Raw genomic sequence first — 20,601 nt, forward strand, 5'->3', positions numbered from 1 at the left:
ATGTACGGAAAGCGCTTGGGCTAGATAGCATTAGAGGCAAGTTATTGAAAGTGTATGCCGAGCAATTATGTTATATTTTTACCATTATTTTTAATATGTCTATCCAACAATCCTGTATTTTGGCCATTTGGAAAACGTCGAAAATTGTCCCTGTCTCTTGTATGAATGATCTCAGACCTATAGCCCTGACATCTATTGTTATGAAATGTTTCGAACGACTTGTACTGAATAAGTTTGGTCCCCAATCTGACCCCTTACAATTTGCATATCATGCAATTGAGGAGGAGGGGGTGGGGCTTATCTTGTAATGACCAGCATGAAATCATGTAATTGAATCTTCTGCATCCCCCAGTTGTTTAGGACATATCACTAGTTATCATCACACCTTGTGGTCAATTGTCAGCTATTTAATTCTGCTCCCCTTTTTCTTAGCTTTGCACATATTGTGGATTGTTTTACCTCCCCCACCCCCATCCATAATTCGCTGAAAACACGATAAAACGAACATCTCTCTCTCTCTCTCTCTCTCTCTCTCTCTCTCTCTCTCTCTCTCTCTCTCTCTCTCTCTCTCTCTCTCTCTCTCTCTCCCTCTGTCTCTCTCTCCCCCTCCCCCTCTCTCTCTCTCTCTCTCTTCTCTCTCTCTCTCTCTCTCTCTCTCCCCTCTCTCTCTCCCCCCCTCTCTCTCTCTCTCTCTCTCTCTCTCTCTCTCTCACTCTCTCTCTTTCTTTCTTTCTCTCTCTCTCTCCCCCTCACACTATCTTTCTCTTTATAAAAAATATCTCCCTCTCAACCTATCTCTTGTGCTGTCTATCCCAGACTCTCTCTCTCTCTCTCTCTCTCTCTCTCTCTCTCTCTCTCTCTCTCTCTCTCTCTCTCTCTCATGTTCATAAATCTATCTATCGATATATCTATCTATCTATCTTTCTATCTGTCTGTCTATCTATCTATCTATCTATCTATCTATCTATCTATCTATCTATCTATCTATCTATCTATCTATCTATCTATCTATCTATCTATCTATCTATCTATCTATCTCTCTCTCTCTGTCAGTTTATTCATACATTTATCCTTTCCATTTGTGTTAGTATTTTCATCGGCAGTTCATTAATTTTCGAAGGCTTTGTTTACTTTTCTGTCTGCCTTTTATACATATTTTAAAGGATTTTATAGTTATCGTAGGCAATCTCTGTAAGTCAAAGAAATTGTTGTTCCTAACAACGTAATTTAAATAACGTAAAGACTTAGCTAGTTCTAAAATTTCATAAAGAAAGATAGGTTACTTCACCTCATTATACAATGCAGTTAGACAAAGAAATAACAACACGTGGTGTGTATCAAAATGCGCAAACACGCACACACATGCCAACCTTTGTGGCCTTACAAAGCCCGGGCATCTCAATGGCCCACAGGCGCATGTGATCAGCTTCGACCAATCAGAATCTCTTATTTGTAAGATTGTTAGGGAAAATTCTAATCTTGTTTACAGTTTTTAAAGTTCATTATTCTTTGAACCATGTAACTGCCGATTTAGCCATGCATTCTCTGAGATAGATAAAGACGCGCCCTTTGCTGTGATATCTTACATATTATTGGTGGAGGGAAAGGACTCCGCATTATCAAGCTTCGGAAATGGTGGCTATCTGAGAGAAAGTCAACTCTCGTTTTGGACGCGTCACTGATAGTTACATTTTAAAACTTGAAATTAATGAAATTATACATCTTAACGCAAATATTTATGTTGAATTATTATGTTTTTATTTAGAAAAATGATTGTAGTCTCTGAAACAATCAAAAACTGAAATTTGATCATTTTGACCATTTTCACTTTAAAACCGATTTTCATTGTTTTCCAAATTCTGACTTAATACCGCTTCGAGGGGTAGGGTCACATTTGTAGATATTTAAGTCAAAGAAGATTGATAAACAAAGACGCCATTTTTGATTGACCTGCAAGGGTGGAACAGGAAGTACAGAATCCCCTGTTTATTAAAAACATAGATCGTACATTCTGCACTTCATAATATTATTATTATCATTATTAATATAAACAAGGTACAGATGAATTAATACTCAACAACCCCAACATATTACACATCACTTTTTGTCATTGTTTGCTCTTTGAAATGTAAGTCAGTGTGCTAAAATACAAGCTACCATTGAGTCAGTATAACAAATGCGCCTAGCTATAAACAAAATGAGTAATGTGATAAGCAATAGTCCAACATTCCATTTACTGTCCTGTGTAAAAAAAGAGTTATCAATGAAATCATGCTGCCAACACATTTTTCTTTCAATTTTATGTCATAAATTACAATATAATATTTCTAAAAGCCAATATCAATATCTGAAATGAAAATAAAATCACGAATGACATAGTAACTAGTACTGAGAAAGCAATTGGCCAGCAAGGATGAAGCTGCACACATGCTTATCACGAAACATAGTCATGAAGGGCAAAAAAAAAGGGGGAAATAAAGTCAAAATCTTTGGTTTATGTTACAGAAGGGCTTTATCTTTCAGTTTTAAATATGAATTGGTGTGTAAGTGCTGTTGTGATGATAATGTTACAATATTTTAAACGATCTATAGACTATATGTATGTCTTCGAATGTGAGCAACTTTGGCCCTAATTAAGATAACTACAAAATTAAAACTGCTTTTTGTCCAGAAATAGTGCCTCAATTCGAATATGTGATAATATTTCATTCAAATTTTTACGACATCCGGTGGGTTTTGCCAGATCACCACATATGTAGGTCTACTAATAATATCAGAAAATGAAGTGATTAGAAAAGGGCCAGAAGACAATAAAAACTTTGCGACTATGGGGGCTCGAACCTACAACCTTACTGTTACAACTACTTTTAGAGCAAATAAAGCATCTGTTGTACTTTTACCAGCAACGAATCCAAACTGCTCTTTACTTATGTCTACATATTTTCTAATATTTTTACCGATTACTCTTTCCCATATCTTCAAAGTGCGGCTCATCATCTTGATGCCCCTATAGTTGCCACATTCTTGAACATCTCTCTTATTTTTCTATATGGGGATCAACATACTTATTGTCCATTCTTCTGAATACTAACGAAAGAGTGAAAATGGAGAGGCTCTGTATGGGAACAAAACAGACAATCGACAGACCATGCATGCGACCCCCGATGCAAGACTTGTGGGCACCTGTGGGAGTACAACAGAGTCAGTTTTCCAGACAAGATTTGGGACATCAGGCAGCCGTTTACTTGCACTGACCGTAATCTAGTCTATGCCATTAGGTGCTCCCTGTTGGGATTGCTTATGTCGGTAAGACCGGAAAGAGGCTGGATGACAGATTTGTGCAGCACTTGCGCGACATATCGAACTGTGCAGACACAGCGGTGGCCAGACACTTCAATCTGCCGGACCACTGCGATGTACAGTGTGTGTGTGCTTAGTTTTTGCCATTCGGACACTTCCACCCGCGACGTAGGGAAACTCACCTGATCAAGTCGTTGGGAATGCTGACTCCACGCGGACTCAACACCAGGATTGACCACCACTAACCTCCACTTCGTATCCTGCTGCGCAACTACCTCTTAGTCAATACTATCTTTGAGTCTTTAAGATGCAGACCTGCCAACCAGTACGATTAATCGTATTTTAGTACGATTTTTGGACCGCGGATACGATTTTCGTGGATATAATACGAGTTTTTAAAAGATGTGTGATGTGAATGATCTTGATGATGCATTTGATGCATTGATACACACATGTCGTACACCAACTGTTGACCGTGTTTCTGAATGAATGATGCATCACATTTAATACTATAGTTATCATTTCAGTTGTTTATATGATGCCGGTTTTCACCAATATTTTTCTCATACATTTTTGAGGATTTGCATAGAATTATGCATATAAGCTTGTTTTATATTTTAAATAGTCTCAGACCACATTTAAACTTTTGCCACTTATTAAATAGAAAATTCTAAGTAAAAATTTAATTGAACCAACATCTTTGACTATGAAGCCTTCAATTAAAAACTGTATTGCTATTTAACTTAAACATATTTAACTTAAACATAAATGGGTTATTTCCCTTTAAAAAAAACTAAATTACTCCATTTTGATTTATAAAATTTATAATGATCTTTTTTTTTCTCTTTATTGTTTTGTACGAGTCTTGAATTACAAAGTGGGCAGCTTTAAGAACGGTATTTGGTTCAAAATGAACTTTTTAGAACCATTTTAGAAGTATTTAACTTGTCTCTGCATATTACATACTTTGACTTTGCGAATTTCCCATCATTTGACCAAAGTAATAGTATTAGCTGGGTGGGTTTCCTGACCTCCCAAAGTGGGCAGGGGGGTACATACTGTGTCTTTTATCCCCTTATAACTGTTTTCCAACATGCTTTCTGTCTTAGTCTTGGAGATTACTTGGTTTTGTCCTGGCCCTGGCTGGAGTCCTAGCTGGGAGGGAAACAGTCAAATGCATAGTTATTGTTTTGGGAGATGAAATTTTTTTCATTGTAAATCATCTCTCTGTTATGTATTATTATATTTGTTATTTTGAATTTATAATGTAAGCATTTGAGTGTATTCCTCTTTGTTTTATTTTGTGCTTGTGTCCGGATGAGACTTATAGGTGATCTCAAACTAAGTACATTGTAGGTGTGCTCGTGGAATCTACATCTGATCCCTATTTGTTCCCAGTGCCCCTATGTCTTACTTTTTCTTGGATGCTTTAATTGTAATTCTAGAACTTTTTACTATCCCATTTTCTTCCTTTTTACTGGCGCTGATATAACCTAAATGTGTTGCAAGCGCCGTAAAACCCTTAAAAACAAACAAAGACAATAATAGTATTAGTAGTATATAGAAGTAATACTAGTAGTAGTAGGAGTAGTAGTAGTAGTAGTAGTGAATGCTCAAAAAAAAAAAAAGAAATCGAGAGAGAGAGAGAGATATGGATCATTAGATAACATATATGGAAAATATCTTGCTACTGTTGCAAATTGTCATCTATTGAATTGAAGACCACTCTCCAGATATTTTATCTCAAAACTTTCTCATAACTGATGTACTGGGCTAGCAGATATCACCATCACAACTTCATCAGCATCTCTTACCATCAACATCATGACATCATCACTTCTACAACTGCCATCACAGCATTGTCACTGCCACAACCACCACCACATCACTTCTACCACCACCGCCACCACAGCTTTATCACCACCACCACTAGAGCACCATCGCTACAACAACCAACACTTCTTCCACTGACACTAGCATCAATACTTCCAACATATTAAGGGTTTTTGGTCAATTCTTTGAGTGTTTCGCAATTTCTGAGCCTTATGCTAATTTTAAATGGCCATTAAGTTTTACCAACAAGATATGAAGTGAGTAGAAAAGTGCCAGAAGACAATAGAGAATAAAAATTTTTTTGCGGCGGTGGTGGGGTTTGAACCTGCGACCTTATTGGTACGAAAACTCCGTCTGGCAGGTGAGAGCGTGGCTCTACTGTGTGAGCTATCCACGAATACAAAAATATTCGTATCAAACCCAAGTCATTTCTAGAGCTCACTCTCACCCACTTCTGGAGACCGCCGGTTCGCTCGCACACAACCATCGCGAAGTTATTTGACCAGCAGTTAAGCTTAATAGCCAATATTCTCAACACAAACATATTATAACATAGAAACGATTGAGACATTGAGTATGCTCCGGTATATGGGGTGAATTTTTAATTCAGAAAAGTGAGTGGAGCAGGCACTTATGTTGGTAACAACAAGATATGAAGTGAGTAGAAAAGTGCCAGAAGACAATAGAGAATAAAAATTTTTTGCGGCGGTGGTGGGGTTTGAACCTGCGACCTTATTGGTACGACAACTCCGCCTGGCAGGTGAGAGCGTGGCTCTACCGTGTGAGCTATCCACGAATACAAAAATATTCGTATCAAACCCAAGTCATTTCTAGAGCTCTCTCTCACCCACTTCTGGAGACCGCCGGTTCGCTCGCACACAACCATCGCGAAGTTATTTGACCACATTAAGCTTATAGCATTTCTCAACAAAACATATTTTATCATAGAAATCGATTGAGAATTGAGTATGTTTCGGATATGGGTGAGTTATTTATTCAAAATGTGAGTGGAGCAGCACTTTGTTGGTACAACAAGATAGTGAGAAAAGGCCAGAAGACAATAGAGAATAAAAATTTTTGCGGCGGTGGTGGGGTTTGAACCTGCGACCTTATTGTACGACAACTCCGCCTGGCAGGTGAGAGCGTGGCTCTACCGTGTGAGCTATCCACGAATACAAAAATATTCGTATCAAACCCAAGTCATTTCTAGAGCTCTCTCTCACCCACTTCTGGAGACCGCCGGTTCGCTCGCACACAACCATCGCGAAGTTATTATTAAGTTTTAGTTTCTCGATAAATCGATAATTTTGTCATCACTAGAGATTGCTTGAATGATGAAGATCAGAGTTTATTTTGATTTGGGATTGATGTTAGCTGTTATATAAATTTTTGTATAGTGCACACTTTTTTCCACATGTGCGAACAAAATACACTTTTTAGCTAAAAAATACACTTTTTAGGGTCATGGAATACACTTTTCATCCTGGGAAGGTTGGCAGGTCTGAAGATGTCTACGTCACACATACTCATAACCACTGCTGCTCTTACTGCTGCCACTACAGCTATTGCTGCTGCTGCCACTGCTACTTCTACTACCACTACTACTACTACTACTTCTATTTCTACTACTACTACTACTACTACAACTTCTACTACTACTACTACTACTACTACTACTACTACTACTACTACTACTACTACTACTACTACTACTACTACTACTGCCACTATCACTACTACTAATACGTAGTGTAAATGTTGCTGCTCGAAGCTCGGAAGAAATAAATAATGTGAAGTTGAATGTAAGCTTCAATTTAATTACAAAAACAGATCAAATTCATCTTAACTACGCCACTACCACATCATCTCATTCATCTGTGGTGTTTCAATCATCCTGTTTTGTTGATAAAGGGGAAACCCAAAACGTTCATTTGATCTGTTTTTGTAATTAAATTGAAGCTCACATTCAACTTCACGTTATTATTTACTACTACTACTACTACTACTACTGTTCATATTACTACTACTATAACTCTACTTACCTACCTACGTATCTATCTATCTATCTATCTATCTATCTATCTATCTATCTATCTATTTATCCGTCTATCTACCAATTCATAGTCATCTACCTTCCTGGCTATCTCTTATTGTGTCTATTCATCCACTTATTTATCCATATATATACATATAGACCCAACTTTCACCCAGCTGTTTACCTCCCCTCTCTCGCCCCCCCCCCCCCCCCCTCCCTTCTTTTCTCCTCTCTCTCTCTCTTCTCCAACCCCCCCCCTTTTTTTCTCTCCCCTCTCTCCTATTTATCTATCTGTCTGTCTGTCTATCTGTCTTTCTATCTATTTATCTGTATATTCACTTTACTATCACATTGCTATCCGGCCGTTCGTCTTTACTGTTTGTATTTCCTTCGCGAAGATTCGACCATCGCTCATTCAACAACCCCGCTGACCTTTTTCTTATCAATTGGATCACCCCCCTGGGGCACTGTACCCACTACCCACGCCACGCCAACATTTCATTGATACTGCAACCACCATTGAGTACAGACGTTACAAGTTATTTTGCATTATATTTTATTTGTTTTCCATGTCAATTTGTGTATTGTTGTGCTGACGAAGGGTTTGTACCCGAAACGCCCATTGTCTGTTTTGTTCCCATACGAAGCCTCTCCATTTTCACTCTCTCGTTAGTATTTTACGATCATCTGCTTCAGGCAGCCCCTACCGTTTTCTACTTGTCCATTCTTCTGGCATTTTTTCTTTCCGTAAGATGTTGAATAACCGTACCAGGAAATTTAACCGTCTCCAAGCCTGCTCCTCTCACTGCTCCACTCACTTTTCTGAATTAATATTCACCCCCAATATCGGAGCTTACTCAATGTCTCAATCATCTCTATGTTTCAACGAAGTTTTGATTCTCTATTGTATTCTGGCACTTTTCTACTCACTTCATTTCCCATTATTATCAACACAAGTGCCTGCTCAACTCTCTTTTCTGATATAGGTCTACTGCTTGTCGCAGTAATTTTTTTCTTTTTCTTTTATATGTGTGGGAGCTCTGCAATTCTGTACACAAATCAATATATGTTGTTGATGCTCCCAAGCCTGTCTATTAAGCTAGTGAATGGTTCAAAGATAATCATTTGTACTGTCACAATTGGCTAATCCAATCCATTTTTATCCTGTCTTATAGAAATGAGTGACGTAGAGGAACACAGCTCGGGAGATGTTTGTGTTGTGTCCTATACCGATGGTGTTTTTTTTTGTGTCTGAGAGAGTGAAGATGGTTATACCAACAAACACAAAGTATGAAACAGGCAACCGATTTTCAGTCTGTTTTCAACTGACTGAGGAGACTTTGTTGTCACGATTTGTTGGTGACCTGGTTAGGATACCATTAAGCGATGAAGATGCCATGACACTGAAAAATTATAAGCATTACTGATATATTTTTGATGAATTCTAATTAAGCCAAGTTTTAGGTCACATTTTAATAGATTTAGCTAAAGGATTTTGAAAGCAAACAAGATATTTTTGTCTGCCTTACACTTTGATCATTATTGCTTAATCAGTCAAAATGTTGCTGTGAACGATGTTGGCTATAGAATTCAGAGAGCTTGCTGTTTGCGTTGACTAAAATAGCTTTTCAAATTCTGAATGAAATGTGTTGTTGTCTTGCTATCATCATGATTTGAGATGAACTAGTATTATTATTATAATTGAAATTTTTTTTTTTTACTGTAAGTATTATTATTATTACTATTTAATATTCGGTTTGGCGATTTCTTCAAATTAATAACCATGATATTATATTAATATATACAGAGAGAAAAAGAAATCAACAATATTACACAAGGTTAGATACAGGTTAATTAAAGTGATAAAAGTTCTGTACACGATCATGACAGATTTAATGAAACTTGCTCTGTGTCTGCTTTATTTTCCCCGACCTATTACTTTAAAATCTTATCAAGAGGTGATGAAAGTGGTTTAGGGAAGAAAAGTCAAATTAAATGTTTATGTGGATTTCAGAGCCACCCTGCGCCATGTGCTTAGTAGCCATTTTGATAGATAAAACTTTTCGTAGGTGCTTAGTGCTGTTAAGAGCTCTGCAATAGACACCCTATTAGTTGTCCATGTGTACATGTATTGAATTGGAATTAGACGTTTGGGAATGACACAAAAGTGGAAAGTCAGAAAAGTTTTCATATTTATCTTTTCAGGCCGAAATTTTAACGTGCAGTCCAGTCAAATCTGTCAAGGATGCTTTTGAGGCTTGCAGGGTTTTACAAATGGAGAAAGGTTGTAAATCAGTCATTATTACACTTGGGGAAAAAGGTGCTGTGTTTAAAGACTGTTCTTCCAGTGAAGCTGTTCACATACCAACCTTTCCAGTCAAGGCTGTTGACACAACAGTAAGTTATATGGACTCAATTCTTTGCTTTGATGTCATCTCATCATCACGAAGATGAACCATAGGTTAAGATTATATCTATCTTACCATCTAGAAATCAACACGGCAACTAGTTCTCCTCTTTACTCCATAACACTTAGATTTCCTTTGATATGACCACACCAGCACCATGCATCCACGATCCAGCATTCTATTTGTTCACGGTCAATTAACATTACCTTGCACATGGTCCATACAGATGGTCAAGGGAGGTTTCTCTCCCTGTTCTAGTCTGTGTTGGCCTTATATCATGATTCGAAATCAGTTATAATTCAGATATGAACAATATTTGATTTCCCATCAGTATACAGAATAAAGTTAAAGCTACCTATTTCTGTATACCTTTATCATTTCTCTCAGTTAAATGACTAGGATGCTGTGATCTGTCAGATTCATAAGTGTATTTCTTGAGTGAATTTTGTATGCGAGTTACGTCTGGAGAGGGATGAAAAACCCCTCTGCAGAAGATGTAACTGTGACCTCACAGTTCACCATATTTTAATTGAATTTACAGAATTAGAACAGATAAGGTCACAACATTATGAAAACAGGGACTTGAAGTCTCTGTTCCAGTCGGTCGATCCGCTTACAATTTTAAAGTATCTGCAGGAATGTGAACTCCTGCAGAAATTGTAAATAAATATTTTTACATAACAAACATGTAACTATTATGATTTTATAAAGATTTTATTACAACAGTACACGTTTTGAGCAGCTATGGCCCCTCAAGGCCGATAAAAATTGATAAAAGACAGAAACGGGCGCTTAAATGACCTAATTAGTGTCGAAAGCGCCGTTAAACACCTAAAAACAAACATAAACAAACGTCATGGTCGTGAGTTACGTGGCAGTGGTGTTTTAATTAAATTGTGCACTATGAAATGTAATTTAATCATTCTCTTTAGAAAGATGAAAGTTTCCTCTATGATTTACACATAAATTTGAAATCACTGCAAATCACATTTCCCTAAAAAAAATTTGTTCTTCTTTCATAATATAATCAATACGTCTCCAGTGATGCCAAAACTCCGGTCTGGAGCAAAAAATTCCGGGCTCCGGGCAACTTCCAATAATTATTTCCATCAAATTCTGGTGAGGTCAATTTGTTCCAAGGATACCCCCCCCCCCCCCCCCCTCCAACCACCACACATCATCACTGCCACAAGTATTACAACCATCATCACGACCACTACTGCCGCAACCACCGCCACATCATCATCACTACCACTACTACTACAACCACCACCACCACATCATCATCAGTACCACAACTACTACTACAACTACCACCACCACATCATCATCATCAGTACCACAACTACTACTACAACCACCACCACCACCACATCATCATCAGTACCACAACTACTACTACAACCGCCACCACCACATCATCATCACTACCACTACCACAACTACTATCACTATTACAACCACCACATCATCATCAGTACCATAACTACTACTACAACCACCACCACCACATCATCATCACTACCACTACCACAACTACTATCACTATTACAACCACCACCAAATCATCATCACTACCACTACTACTACAACCACCACATCATCATCACTACTACTACTACTACAACCACCACAACCAAATCGTCATCACTACCACTACTACTGCAACCACCACTACCACATCATCATCAATACCACTACTACTACAACCACCAGCATCACATCATCACTACCACTACTACTACAATCACCACTAACACATCATCATCAGGACCTCTACTACTACAACCATCACCACCACATCATCATCACTACCACTACTACTACAACCAACACCACCACATCATCACTACACTACTACCGCAACCACCACCACCATATCATCACTGCAACTACCACCACTACTACAACCACCACTACAAATCACTACCACTACTACTACAACCACCACCACCACATCATCACTACCACTACTACTAACCCCGTGTGGTCTCCGGGGTCCCTCAATTGAGAGGGAAAAGAATTGAGTCACCGTAAGCTCATGCGTGTCGTAGAAGGCGACTAAAAGAGCCATTCTGGTTTTGGTGGTTACCAAAGAAAAACCACCCGACTGGTGAGATCAAACATGAAGAGACATAGTGGCTCCACAGACCCCCATATCCCAGCCCTTTACGAGAATGGCTTCATTCACCCATTTTGCTATTTTTCTTGTCCTGGCAATCATCCCCAAACTTTTTCTCCCACCAAATCCCAAGAACGTAGTATAAAAAAGATGTTTTGAGGAATGACGGTTTCAGTTTAAAGAGAGCAAGGGAAGGCGATGGCATAGCACAAATCCTTTTACCATATTTGAGCTATGATTTCCATTCCATACCCCATTTCCCCAATGATTCCAAATTTCCCTTCCTTATCAAAATTGAGTTGCCAGGACAGAGAGAGAGAGAGAGAGAACCGAGGAAAACAAGCCTTCTTAACTGTCTTCTATCCCCCAGTATCTCTATACCCTGTACCGTGGAAATAGGTTCAACGAGGAGATATTCCTTTCCAAATCCTGCACAGCAGGCACCTTTCTGCTGAGGGTGCGCAGTTCCGAGAGGACCCCGATAAGGAGGAGCTATTGATCCTGGAGGCTGAGGGGGGTTCACCTTGCGAGGTGTTTCTATCCCAACACTCCTCTTTGGCTTGACGCTTCTCTAAAGACGGGTGGGTAGCCTACCTTGTAGATGGCCCGAGCTACCCAACGCAGAGATGCCAAATCTATTTTTTGGCACTCCCTCCATTTAGGCAAAGAGATTGGAAGGACTAGATTTAAAACCATATCTAGTTCCTGTCCCCAATGAAATTTCTTTCTAATCATGGTTTGTCATCTCTGAATCAGCAGTCAGTCTTTGTGCAACGCAAAGATTAGGGTCAATCCGAGAGAAAGGACTGGAGGCGGGACGTCCCCCAACTCCACCCCTTGAGTCCTTTTTTTTTTTTTTTTTTTCCTTCTCCCAAGGACCATGGAAGGACAAGAGGAGGCCAGACTTGAGGAGTATAGCTTCGGTGAGTGCCTTACCCCCCAAATGTGGGACTGAGCTGTGCTAGTGGGCACAATATAGCCGGGTTGAATAAAAACTTATAAATATCATGGCCAAAAATAGTAAAAACTCTCCCCTTAAAGCCCCACCACAGACAGGAAAAAAAAGAAAAATCGCAGCCCCGATGACTCTTGATGACTTACCAGGAATGGCAACCCCAAAATTCTCGCCGTTCCTGGTAATTCAACCGAATGAGGAAAATATAAAACTAAACACTTTGAGTATCTTCACCATCAGCAAGGCACTCAAAGCAAATGGCGCCGGTACACCAAAGGCAGTGAACAGGAACAACTCTGGCACTTTAATGATACAAGTGCAGGGTCGAAGAGAGAGTGAGAACCTCTTGAAATGTACCTGATTCCCTGACATCCCAGTCACCGTTGAGGCTCACAGGAGCCTCAATAGGTCAAAAGGTGTCATAAGAAGCAGAGATCTGGTAGGCTGTTCTGAGCAGGAGATGGTTGAGGAACTGGAGGGTGTTGTCGAAGCTCGGCGCGTTAGCATCCGCCGTGGCGACAACACAATCCAGACCAACACCTGGATCCTGACTTTTGACAGCCCGAGACCCCCGTCAAGAATAAAAATTGAATACCTCGACTTGGAGGTTCAGCCTTACGTCCCGAACCCCATGAGATGTTTTAACTGCCACCAGTACGGCCATACTAAAACAAACTGCCGCCGTAAAGCTACATGCCCCCGCTGCGGCAAAGAAGACCACAATGAGGAAAACTGCAAAGTGGACCCTTGTTGTCTGAACTACCAAGGCAAGCATGCAGCACATTCGAAAGATTGTCCTAAGTGGCAAGATTTCTAAAACAAAAGTCTGGAATATTTTTATACAGTCGTTTTAATAAAATTTTATTCTACATTGTGATATATATTTCTCGGAAATTCATAAGAGGATTTTTAGATAAATTAACATTTTAGTGGTGTAGATCCCATTGTTTGAAGTATTGTACTAGCCATTTATTGTTTACACTTACGTTAAGATTTTTAGTCACGATGTGCCATATCTATTTTTATCCTTATTACGACAACATTTATTGGAATGACACAGAATCGTCTTGGTATCACGGTAACAATAATAGCAGTAATAGCCAGCGGCTACGACCAAGTCGTGGTGGTGTGCGGAAACGAAGAAAAATAAATATTCAAATAGGTCACAGACCACCGCCCTTTCATACTAATAGAGCACTCAAAGTACATAACACACAACGGTGCCCAAGGTCTCTGATCAACATACCACTCAACGATACTCACAACAACATGCCAATAGTAAACGACACATCAACATATCAACAAAACATAATGACAACACCTGATCATTTTGATGGGATGCAGGACTTTAGTAAACATAATGAGAACGTAGCTTGTGAAAATAAGACAATAACAACAAAGGGGGAAGAAGGGTCAATATGAGGCCAAATGAAATAAAAAGAATCAATCACCAAATCAACTCAAATCATAACACGCTTAAAATAGCAAACAGGCAAAGTAACAGTGACCGTAATGTTGAATCGAGAAACATGTTGAGAACTATGACCATAAACTTTCAAAGTTTAATTCCAAAACTACCGGAATTTTGGAAATTGATATCAGAAATAAAACCAGACATAATCATAGGTACGGAAACATGGCTACATTCCGAAATAAAGGACAGTGAAATATTTCCACCAGAGACATATTTCAACGTGTTCAGGAAAGACCGAGAAGATAGGTATGGTGGGGTGCTGGTTGCAACAACAACGAACCTCTCAGTAATAAAGCTTGACATTCAAACAAAATCAGAATCGGTGATCGTAAATATCAAAACAGAACAAGGCCTACTCACTGTGGGCGCTATGTATAGAACACCTTCAAACTCAACTATGGAACAAATGACTGAGATAACACGCTGTATTGATAGCCTAGACCCGAAAAATGTACTCTGGTTAAGCGGAGACCTGAACCTACCTGATATCAATTGGGAACAAGAAAAAATAATCAGTTACCAATATCCTTCATTTATAAACCAAGCATTTATTAACAAATTGCAAGATTTTGGCCTTAGTCAAATAAACAAAAATCCAACAAGGGGTACAAATATCCTCGACTTATTTGTCACAAATCGACCAAATTTAATTGTCAAGTGTACAACCATTCCAGGCATTAGTGACCATGACATCCTCATCACGGAAAGCACTATCAAAGCAAACAAAATCACAAAAAAATCACACCCTATTACTATTTGGAAAAAGGCAAATATCGCCGAAATGCGGACAGAAACACGTCTTTTTAGTGAAAACATAATTAATCAACATCTAGAAAGCACTGAGGATGTTTGGACTGCCATCAACGGCCACTTAAAATGATGACCAAACATGTACCAACGAAGAAAAGCTCAAGGAAATTTCACCAACCATGGATAAACACCACCGTCAAACGATTATCTAGACGGAAACAAAAGGCATGGAGCAGAGCGAGAAAGTCCAACAGTAAGAAAGACTGGTACAATTATGCCCGACTGAAAAAAGAAACACAAAAAGAGAGTAGAAAGGCCTATCATAATCATGTTAAGGAACTTGTTAGTGAAGACTCAAACAAAAAGCTCTGGAAATTTATAAAAAGTAGGAGGTGCGATTCGGTTGGTATAGCGCCCCTTGAGCATGATCGTGTATTATACTCTGATGCAAAGGAAAAAGCAGACATACTTTATAACCAATTCTGCTCTGTTTTTGCTTCAAAAGCTCATACCAAAGTTTTCACTCAACAACTACAAGGCGAAGAAAACGATTCCAACACGATGGCCGAAATCAATGTGACAGTAGAGGGCGTTTCCAAACTCCTCGCCACTCTAGATCCAAAGAAAGCATGTGGCCCAGACAAAATACCATCCCGTCTCTTAAAGCTATTGAGTAACGAATTTGCACCTGCCCTCACACATTTGTTCAAACTCTCACTTGAAACGGGAGACATACCAATTGTTTGGAAGCACGCTCTTGTCCAACCCATCTACAAGAAAGGTGATAGAAGCAGGGCTCAAAACTACCGTCCGATTTCATTAACCTGCATTTGCTGCAAACTGTTGGAGCATATAGTGAGATCCTCAATAACTGAATATCTCGAAACTAACAGTATTTGTGTGATGAACAGCACGGATTTAGGAAGCACCACTCATGTCAAACTCAACTTCTATCATTAACACATGATCTGTCAGCTGCTATTGATAAAGGTGGTCAAATTGATCTAGTACTACTGGACTTTGCCAAGGCCTTCGACAAGGTCCCTCACCATCGGTTAATCCAGAAATTGTATGACGTTGGTATCAGGAACAAAACCTTACAATGGATTGCAACTTTTCTGGACAATCGCACCCAACAAGTTCTTCCACTATCGGGATGGTGACATCGGGCGTACCTCAGGGCTCAGTCCTTGGGCCCGTCCTATTTTTAGTGTACATAAACGATCTTCCACGAGGTATAAGGTCAAAAGTGCGCCTCTTTGTTGACGACACAGCATTATATAATCAGATAAAAACAACAGACGACTGCAAAACACTAAATGACGATCTAGCTAAATTACAAGAATGGGAAACAATAAATCAAATGGAATTTAACGTATCAAAGTGCAATGTTCTAACCATCACAAATAAGAAAGCACCTATAACATTTGAATACCAACTTCATGGTCAAAACCTGGAACATGTAAAGACAGCAAAATACCTTGGCATTGAGTTTGCTAAAAACCTCAAATGGAATGACCACATATGTCACCTGGCTTCAAAGGCAAATCAAACAAGCGCTTACATCACCCGCAATTTAAAAAGATGCCCAATCACAACTCAAACCCTTGCTTTTAAAACTATTGTTAGACCAATTTGGAGTATGGCAGCTCAATTTGGGACCCATATACAAAGAAAAACATCGACACCTTAGAAAACATCCAAAGAAAAACAGCAAGACGCATCACAAACACATTCGATCCTTTCTCAAGTGCGTCTGAAATATCACAACGGATTGGCCTTGAACCTCTGGAAAAGAGAAGAAAGATAGATAAACTTAAATTGTTCCACAAGATCTACTACAAAAATTCGTGCCTTAAACTTCCAAACGACATCAAAGATATCGGCACAAGAAATACGAGGGGACACACAGCAAGAGTAACCATCCCAACATCAAAAACAGACGCCCACATGTATTCGTTTTTCCCTTCCACTGCCCGACTATGGAATAGCCTCCCAGCTGAAGTGGCTGAAAACGGTTGCCAACATGCCTTCACGCGATTGCTGGAGTTCACAACGTGACTTTTTAATCTATGTGGTTTTAGTATTATGTGCAGAGTTTTAGCAAGTTTAAAATGTAAAACACTACAAACTGTGGAGTGATCCTCGACAATATTGGAGGTTTCCACAAGACGAAGAAGAAGAAGAAGAAGAAAAGGCAATCTTGACATACAGAGCCACTTACGGCGGTACGTTTGCTCAGGCAAAAGCAGTGATCTGCCCCCCTCGGCAGGTCGCTGTTTCTGCCAAGAGCTACGCAGAAGTTGCCAGGGCTGCTGGTAACAACCAAAACAGCCATGGCAAAATCGCACAGACTAGAAAAGACAGTCCTCAAAAGAAAAAGTCATCAAGACCTAAAAACAAGGTCCCAAATGTGTCAAAAAATCTTTTTGACACATTGGAGGTTCAAGATGTGGAACCTGCAACCCCCTCCACATCCACCTCCAAGGCGACCTCCACCCCCCCCCCCCCTCCTTCCCCAAACAAAAAAATTCTCCCCCTCATGGGCGTGGATGTTGGACCCACCCCCATCTCCACTCCCTTGAGCCCTCTCTATCCCCCCAAAAACAAAACCCCACCCCTTCCCAGAATATGGAGCCACCAACACCAGTTGGGGGATCCACAGATTCCCCCTGAGGGGCCTCAAAGCCCCAAAAAATCTAAAAACCCAGAGGGACCTAAAAATCCCAAGGGTTCAAAAAAACTCAGCCCTAAAAAAACCGAGAGGCCCCCCACAGGGCCTCCTTCTCCTATGGAAGTCTCTCCTCCTAGGAGAATAAAAGTAAAAGGGTTGAAGGCAGGCATACTGCTTAATCTCCCCACAAAAAATTAGGATACCTAGTCAGACAAGATTAATTTCCTGGAACATCAGAGGGATCAGATCAAATAGAACAGAATTGGACCTCCTCCTCCAGAAGAATCCTGATGTAGTCTGTCTGCAGGAAACAAAATTACCAGCAGACGACTACACAGTAAAAGGATATACGGCCAATCATCTGATTCACTCTGATGGCCAGATAGCGTGTGGGGGGGTTTCAATTCTCACTAAGAAGAGCACCCCCCACCGCTTGATATCAATAACAACAAATCTACAGGCAATAGCAGTGAGAGTGACATTGCACAGACCAATCACCATCTGCTCTGTGTACATCCCACCAGATCATCGCCTCCAGTCTGCTGAGCTAGAAGGAGTTCTAAACCAACTCCCCCCTCCCTATGTGATAATGGGAGATTTCAATGCTCACAGTCCCCTCTGGGGAAACACAGACACAAACCAGAGGGGAAAGGCAGTGGAGGCATTCATAATGAAAATGGATGTATACTTGGCAAACGGTCTCGAGGCAACACGGGTAAATATTCACAATCTTACCACGTCTGCCATTGATCTCACTTTTTGTGATCCTACACTAGCTCCAGAGCTCTCCTGGACTGTGATCGATGACGATCACGGTTCTGACCATTTTCCAGTCTGCCTCGACATCACCCCGACTTCAAGGGCCCCACAGCCCAAACGTTGGAGTGTTCGGCGAGCAGATTGGGAAACTTTCTCACAGGAGTGTCACAGACTCCTTACGACAGAGGTGGACAGCTATGACAAATTCAAAAATATTTTAACAAATATCTGCAGCTCGACAATACCAACAACCTCTGGTAGACCGAGAAAACACAATCCCTGGTTTACAGAGGAATGTCGAGCGGCCCTACGGGAGAAGAAAAAAGCATACAGGAAAGCGATGAGATTCCCAATCCCTGAGAATTTCACAACATTTAGGAAATTACGAGCAAAGTGTAGGAAGATCTTCCGAGAAAACAAACGGAGATCCTTCCAAAACTTTGTCTCAAAAATAAATAGCCAGCCACCCCTAAATAGGGTGTGGAAGATGTTACGGAAACTGAAGGGATCTGATAGTGATTCACTAAATCACTTGACACGTCCCGATGGATCCGTGGCTGATACAGAACAAGAAATTGCCAACACTCTGGCCGAGAGGCTGGCGCACAGCTCCTCGTCTGCACACCACACACCTCAATTTCTGCGCCATAAACAAAACGCAGAAAACACACCAATAAACTTTACATCTACAAACACTGAAGACTACAACAAACCATTTACACTTGAGGAGTTGGGTGCCTGCCTCCGTGACACAAATGTCACAGCACCGGGTCCTGACAACAACAGTTATGAAATACTTCGACATCTTCCACAAGATAGTCTAGTTGTCCTTTTGAATATCTAACACAGACTTTTCCACCTAGTTGGAATCTGGCCACCGTGATTCCAATCCCAAAACATGGGAAAGACCATTCGGATGCTTCAAACTACCGACCAATCTCCCTCACCAGCTGCCTATGCAAGCTGATGGAGAAAATGGTCAACAAGAGTCTGATGTTCTACTTGGAACACAACAACTCCCTCTCCGACCTCCAATGTGGCTTTCGAAAGAACAGATCAACTGTTGATCACCTTGTTCGACTAGAGAGCTTCATTCGTGAGGCCTTTGCCAAAGGTGAGCACTTGGTAGCAATCTTCTTTGACACAACTTGGAAATTCGGAATCCTCAAATATCTGCACAATCTTGGTCTACGAGGAAACCTTCCAATGTTTGTCAGAGCATTTTTAAACAACAGATCCTTTCAGGTCAAAGCAGGATCCACCTTTTCTGATCCATTTGATCAGGAAGAGGGAGTTCCACAGGGTTGCATTCTGTCTCCCATTCTGTTTGAGATTAAAATAAACTCAATAATGAATGCAATGAGACAGAATGTCGACTGTTCCTTATATGTTGATGACTTTCTTGTATGCTATCGAAGTAAATCGAGTATGGACACCATTGAGAGACAGTTACAACTCCAACTAAACAAACTGTCGGAGTGGGCAAATCTCAATGGTTTCTCCTTCTCCCCATCAAAAACAGTAGCTGTCCACTTCTGCCGAAAACGCACCTGCATTAGACAGCCTGACCTTTATCTCAACAATTCCAGAATTGAGGTAAAGGACGAAGCCCGATTCCTGGGTTTGATCTTTGATAGGAAACTAAATTTCCTTGCCCATATCAAAGATCTCAGACTGCGATGCATGAAAGCAATGAGAATAATGAGAGTTCTGTCGAGCATGGAATGGGGTTCGGACACAAACACTCTTCTAAAGATATACCGAACCCTTATTCGATCAAAACTGGACTACGCATCTTTTGTATACGGCTCTGCAAAACCATCCTACTTAGGCATGCTGGACCCAATTCATCATCAGGGACTGCGCTTGGCACTCGGGGCTTTCCGCACTTCTCCAGTGGCAAGCCTTTATGCTGAGGCAGATGAGCCACCTCTCCATCTCAGGAGGAAAAAACTGGCTCTCCAGTATGTTACTAAGGTCACATCGCTGCACAACAACCCAGCACACAAACACGTACACTACACGGATAGGACACTAGAAGAAAAATTTCGCAAGCACCCAAAAATGACACCACCATTAGGTTGCAGAATAAAAAAAAGACATCGCAGACATGAACATCAGTCTAGATAGGATACATCCATACGTCCAGGCAAAGACACCACCATGGTCCATACATAGACCAAACATAAATTTGGATCTAACAAAACTCGAAAAATCACAAACAGACCCACATATTTACAAACAGACACTAAAAGCAATATTACAAACATACAAAAATTATACTCACATCT

The 20,601-nt window shown here is 40.2% G+C and overlaps 2 protein-coding genes across 2 annotated transcripts in view; both read left to right on the forward strand.

Moving 5' to 3' along the window:
• The window catches only part of LOC144975992 (ribokinase-like), an 83,764-nt gene that overhangs the window by 47,943 nt on the left and 15,220 nt on the right, over positions 1-20,601 (forward strand). Inside the window, exon 3 of the mRNA XM_078920255.1 lies at positions 9,374-9,565. Coding sequence (XP_078776381.1) covers positions 9,374-9,565 — 192 coding nt within the window. The remainder of the gene's footprint in view (positions 1-9,373; positions 9,566-20,601) is intronic.
• On the forward strand, positions 12,579-16,724 carry LOC144963481 (uncharacterized). The gene is made up of 2 exons (XM_078897560.1): positions 12,579-12,621; positions 13,031-16,724. The coding sequence occupies exons 1-2, from the start codon at positions 12,579-12,581 to the stop codon at positions 13,468-13,470; spliced, it is 483 nt and encodes a 160-aa protein (XP_078753686.1). The 3' UTR covers positions 13,471-16,724.

The sequence above is a fragment of the Berghia stephanieae genome, chromosome 1 (assembly GCF_034508935.2).
Source record: "Berghia stephanieae isolate SIO BIC M18660-M18661 chromosome 1, UCSD_Bste_1.3, whole genome shotgun sequence".
Lineage (NCBI taxonomy): Eukaryota > Metazoa > Mollusca > Gastropoda > Nudibranchia > Aeolidiidae > Berghia > Berghia stephanieae.

Excerpts from the sequence above, each read along its gene's own strand:
- LOC144963481 (XM_078897560.1), top strand. The coding sequence starts at position 12,579 with ATGGAAGGACAAGAGGAGGCCAGACTTGAGGAGTATAGCTTCG. Across the intron at positions 12,622-13,030 it reads ACTTGAGGAGTATAGCTTCG|TCACCGTTGAGGCTCACAGG; the intron begins GTGAGTGCCTTA and ends CTGACATCCCAG.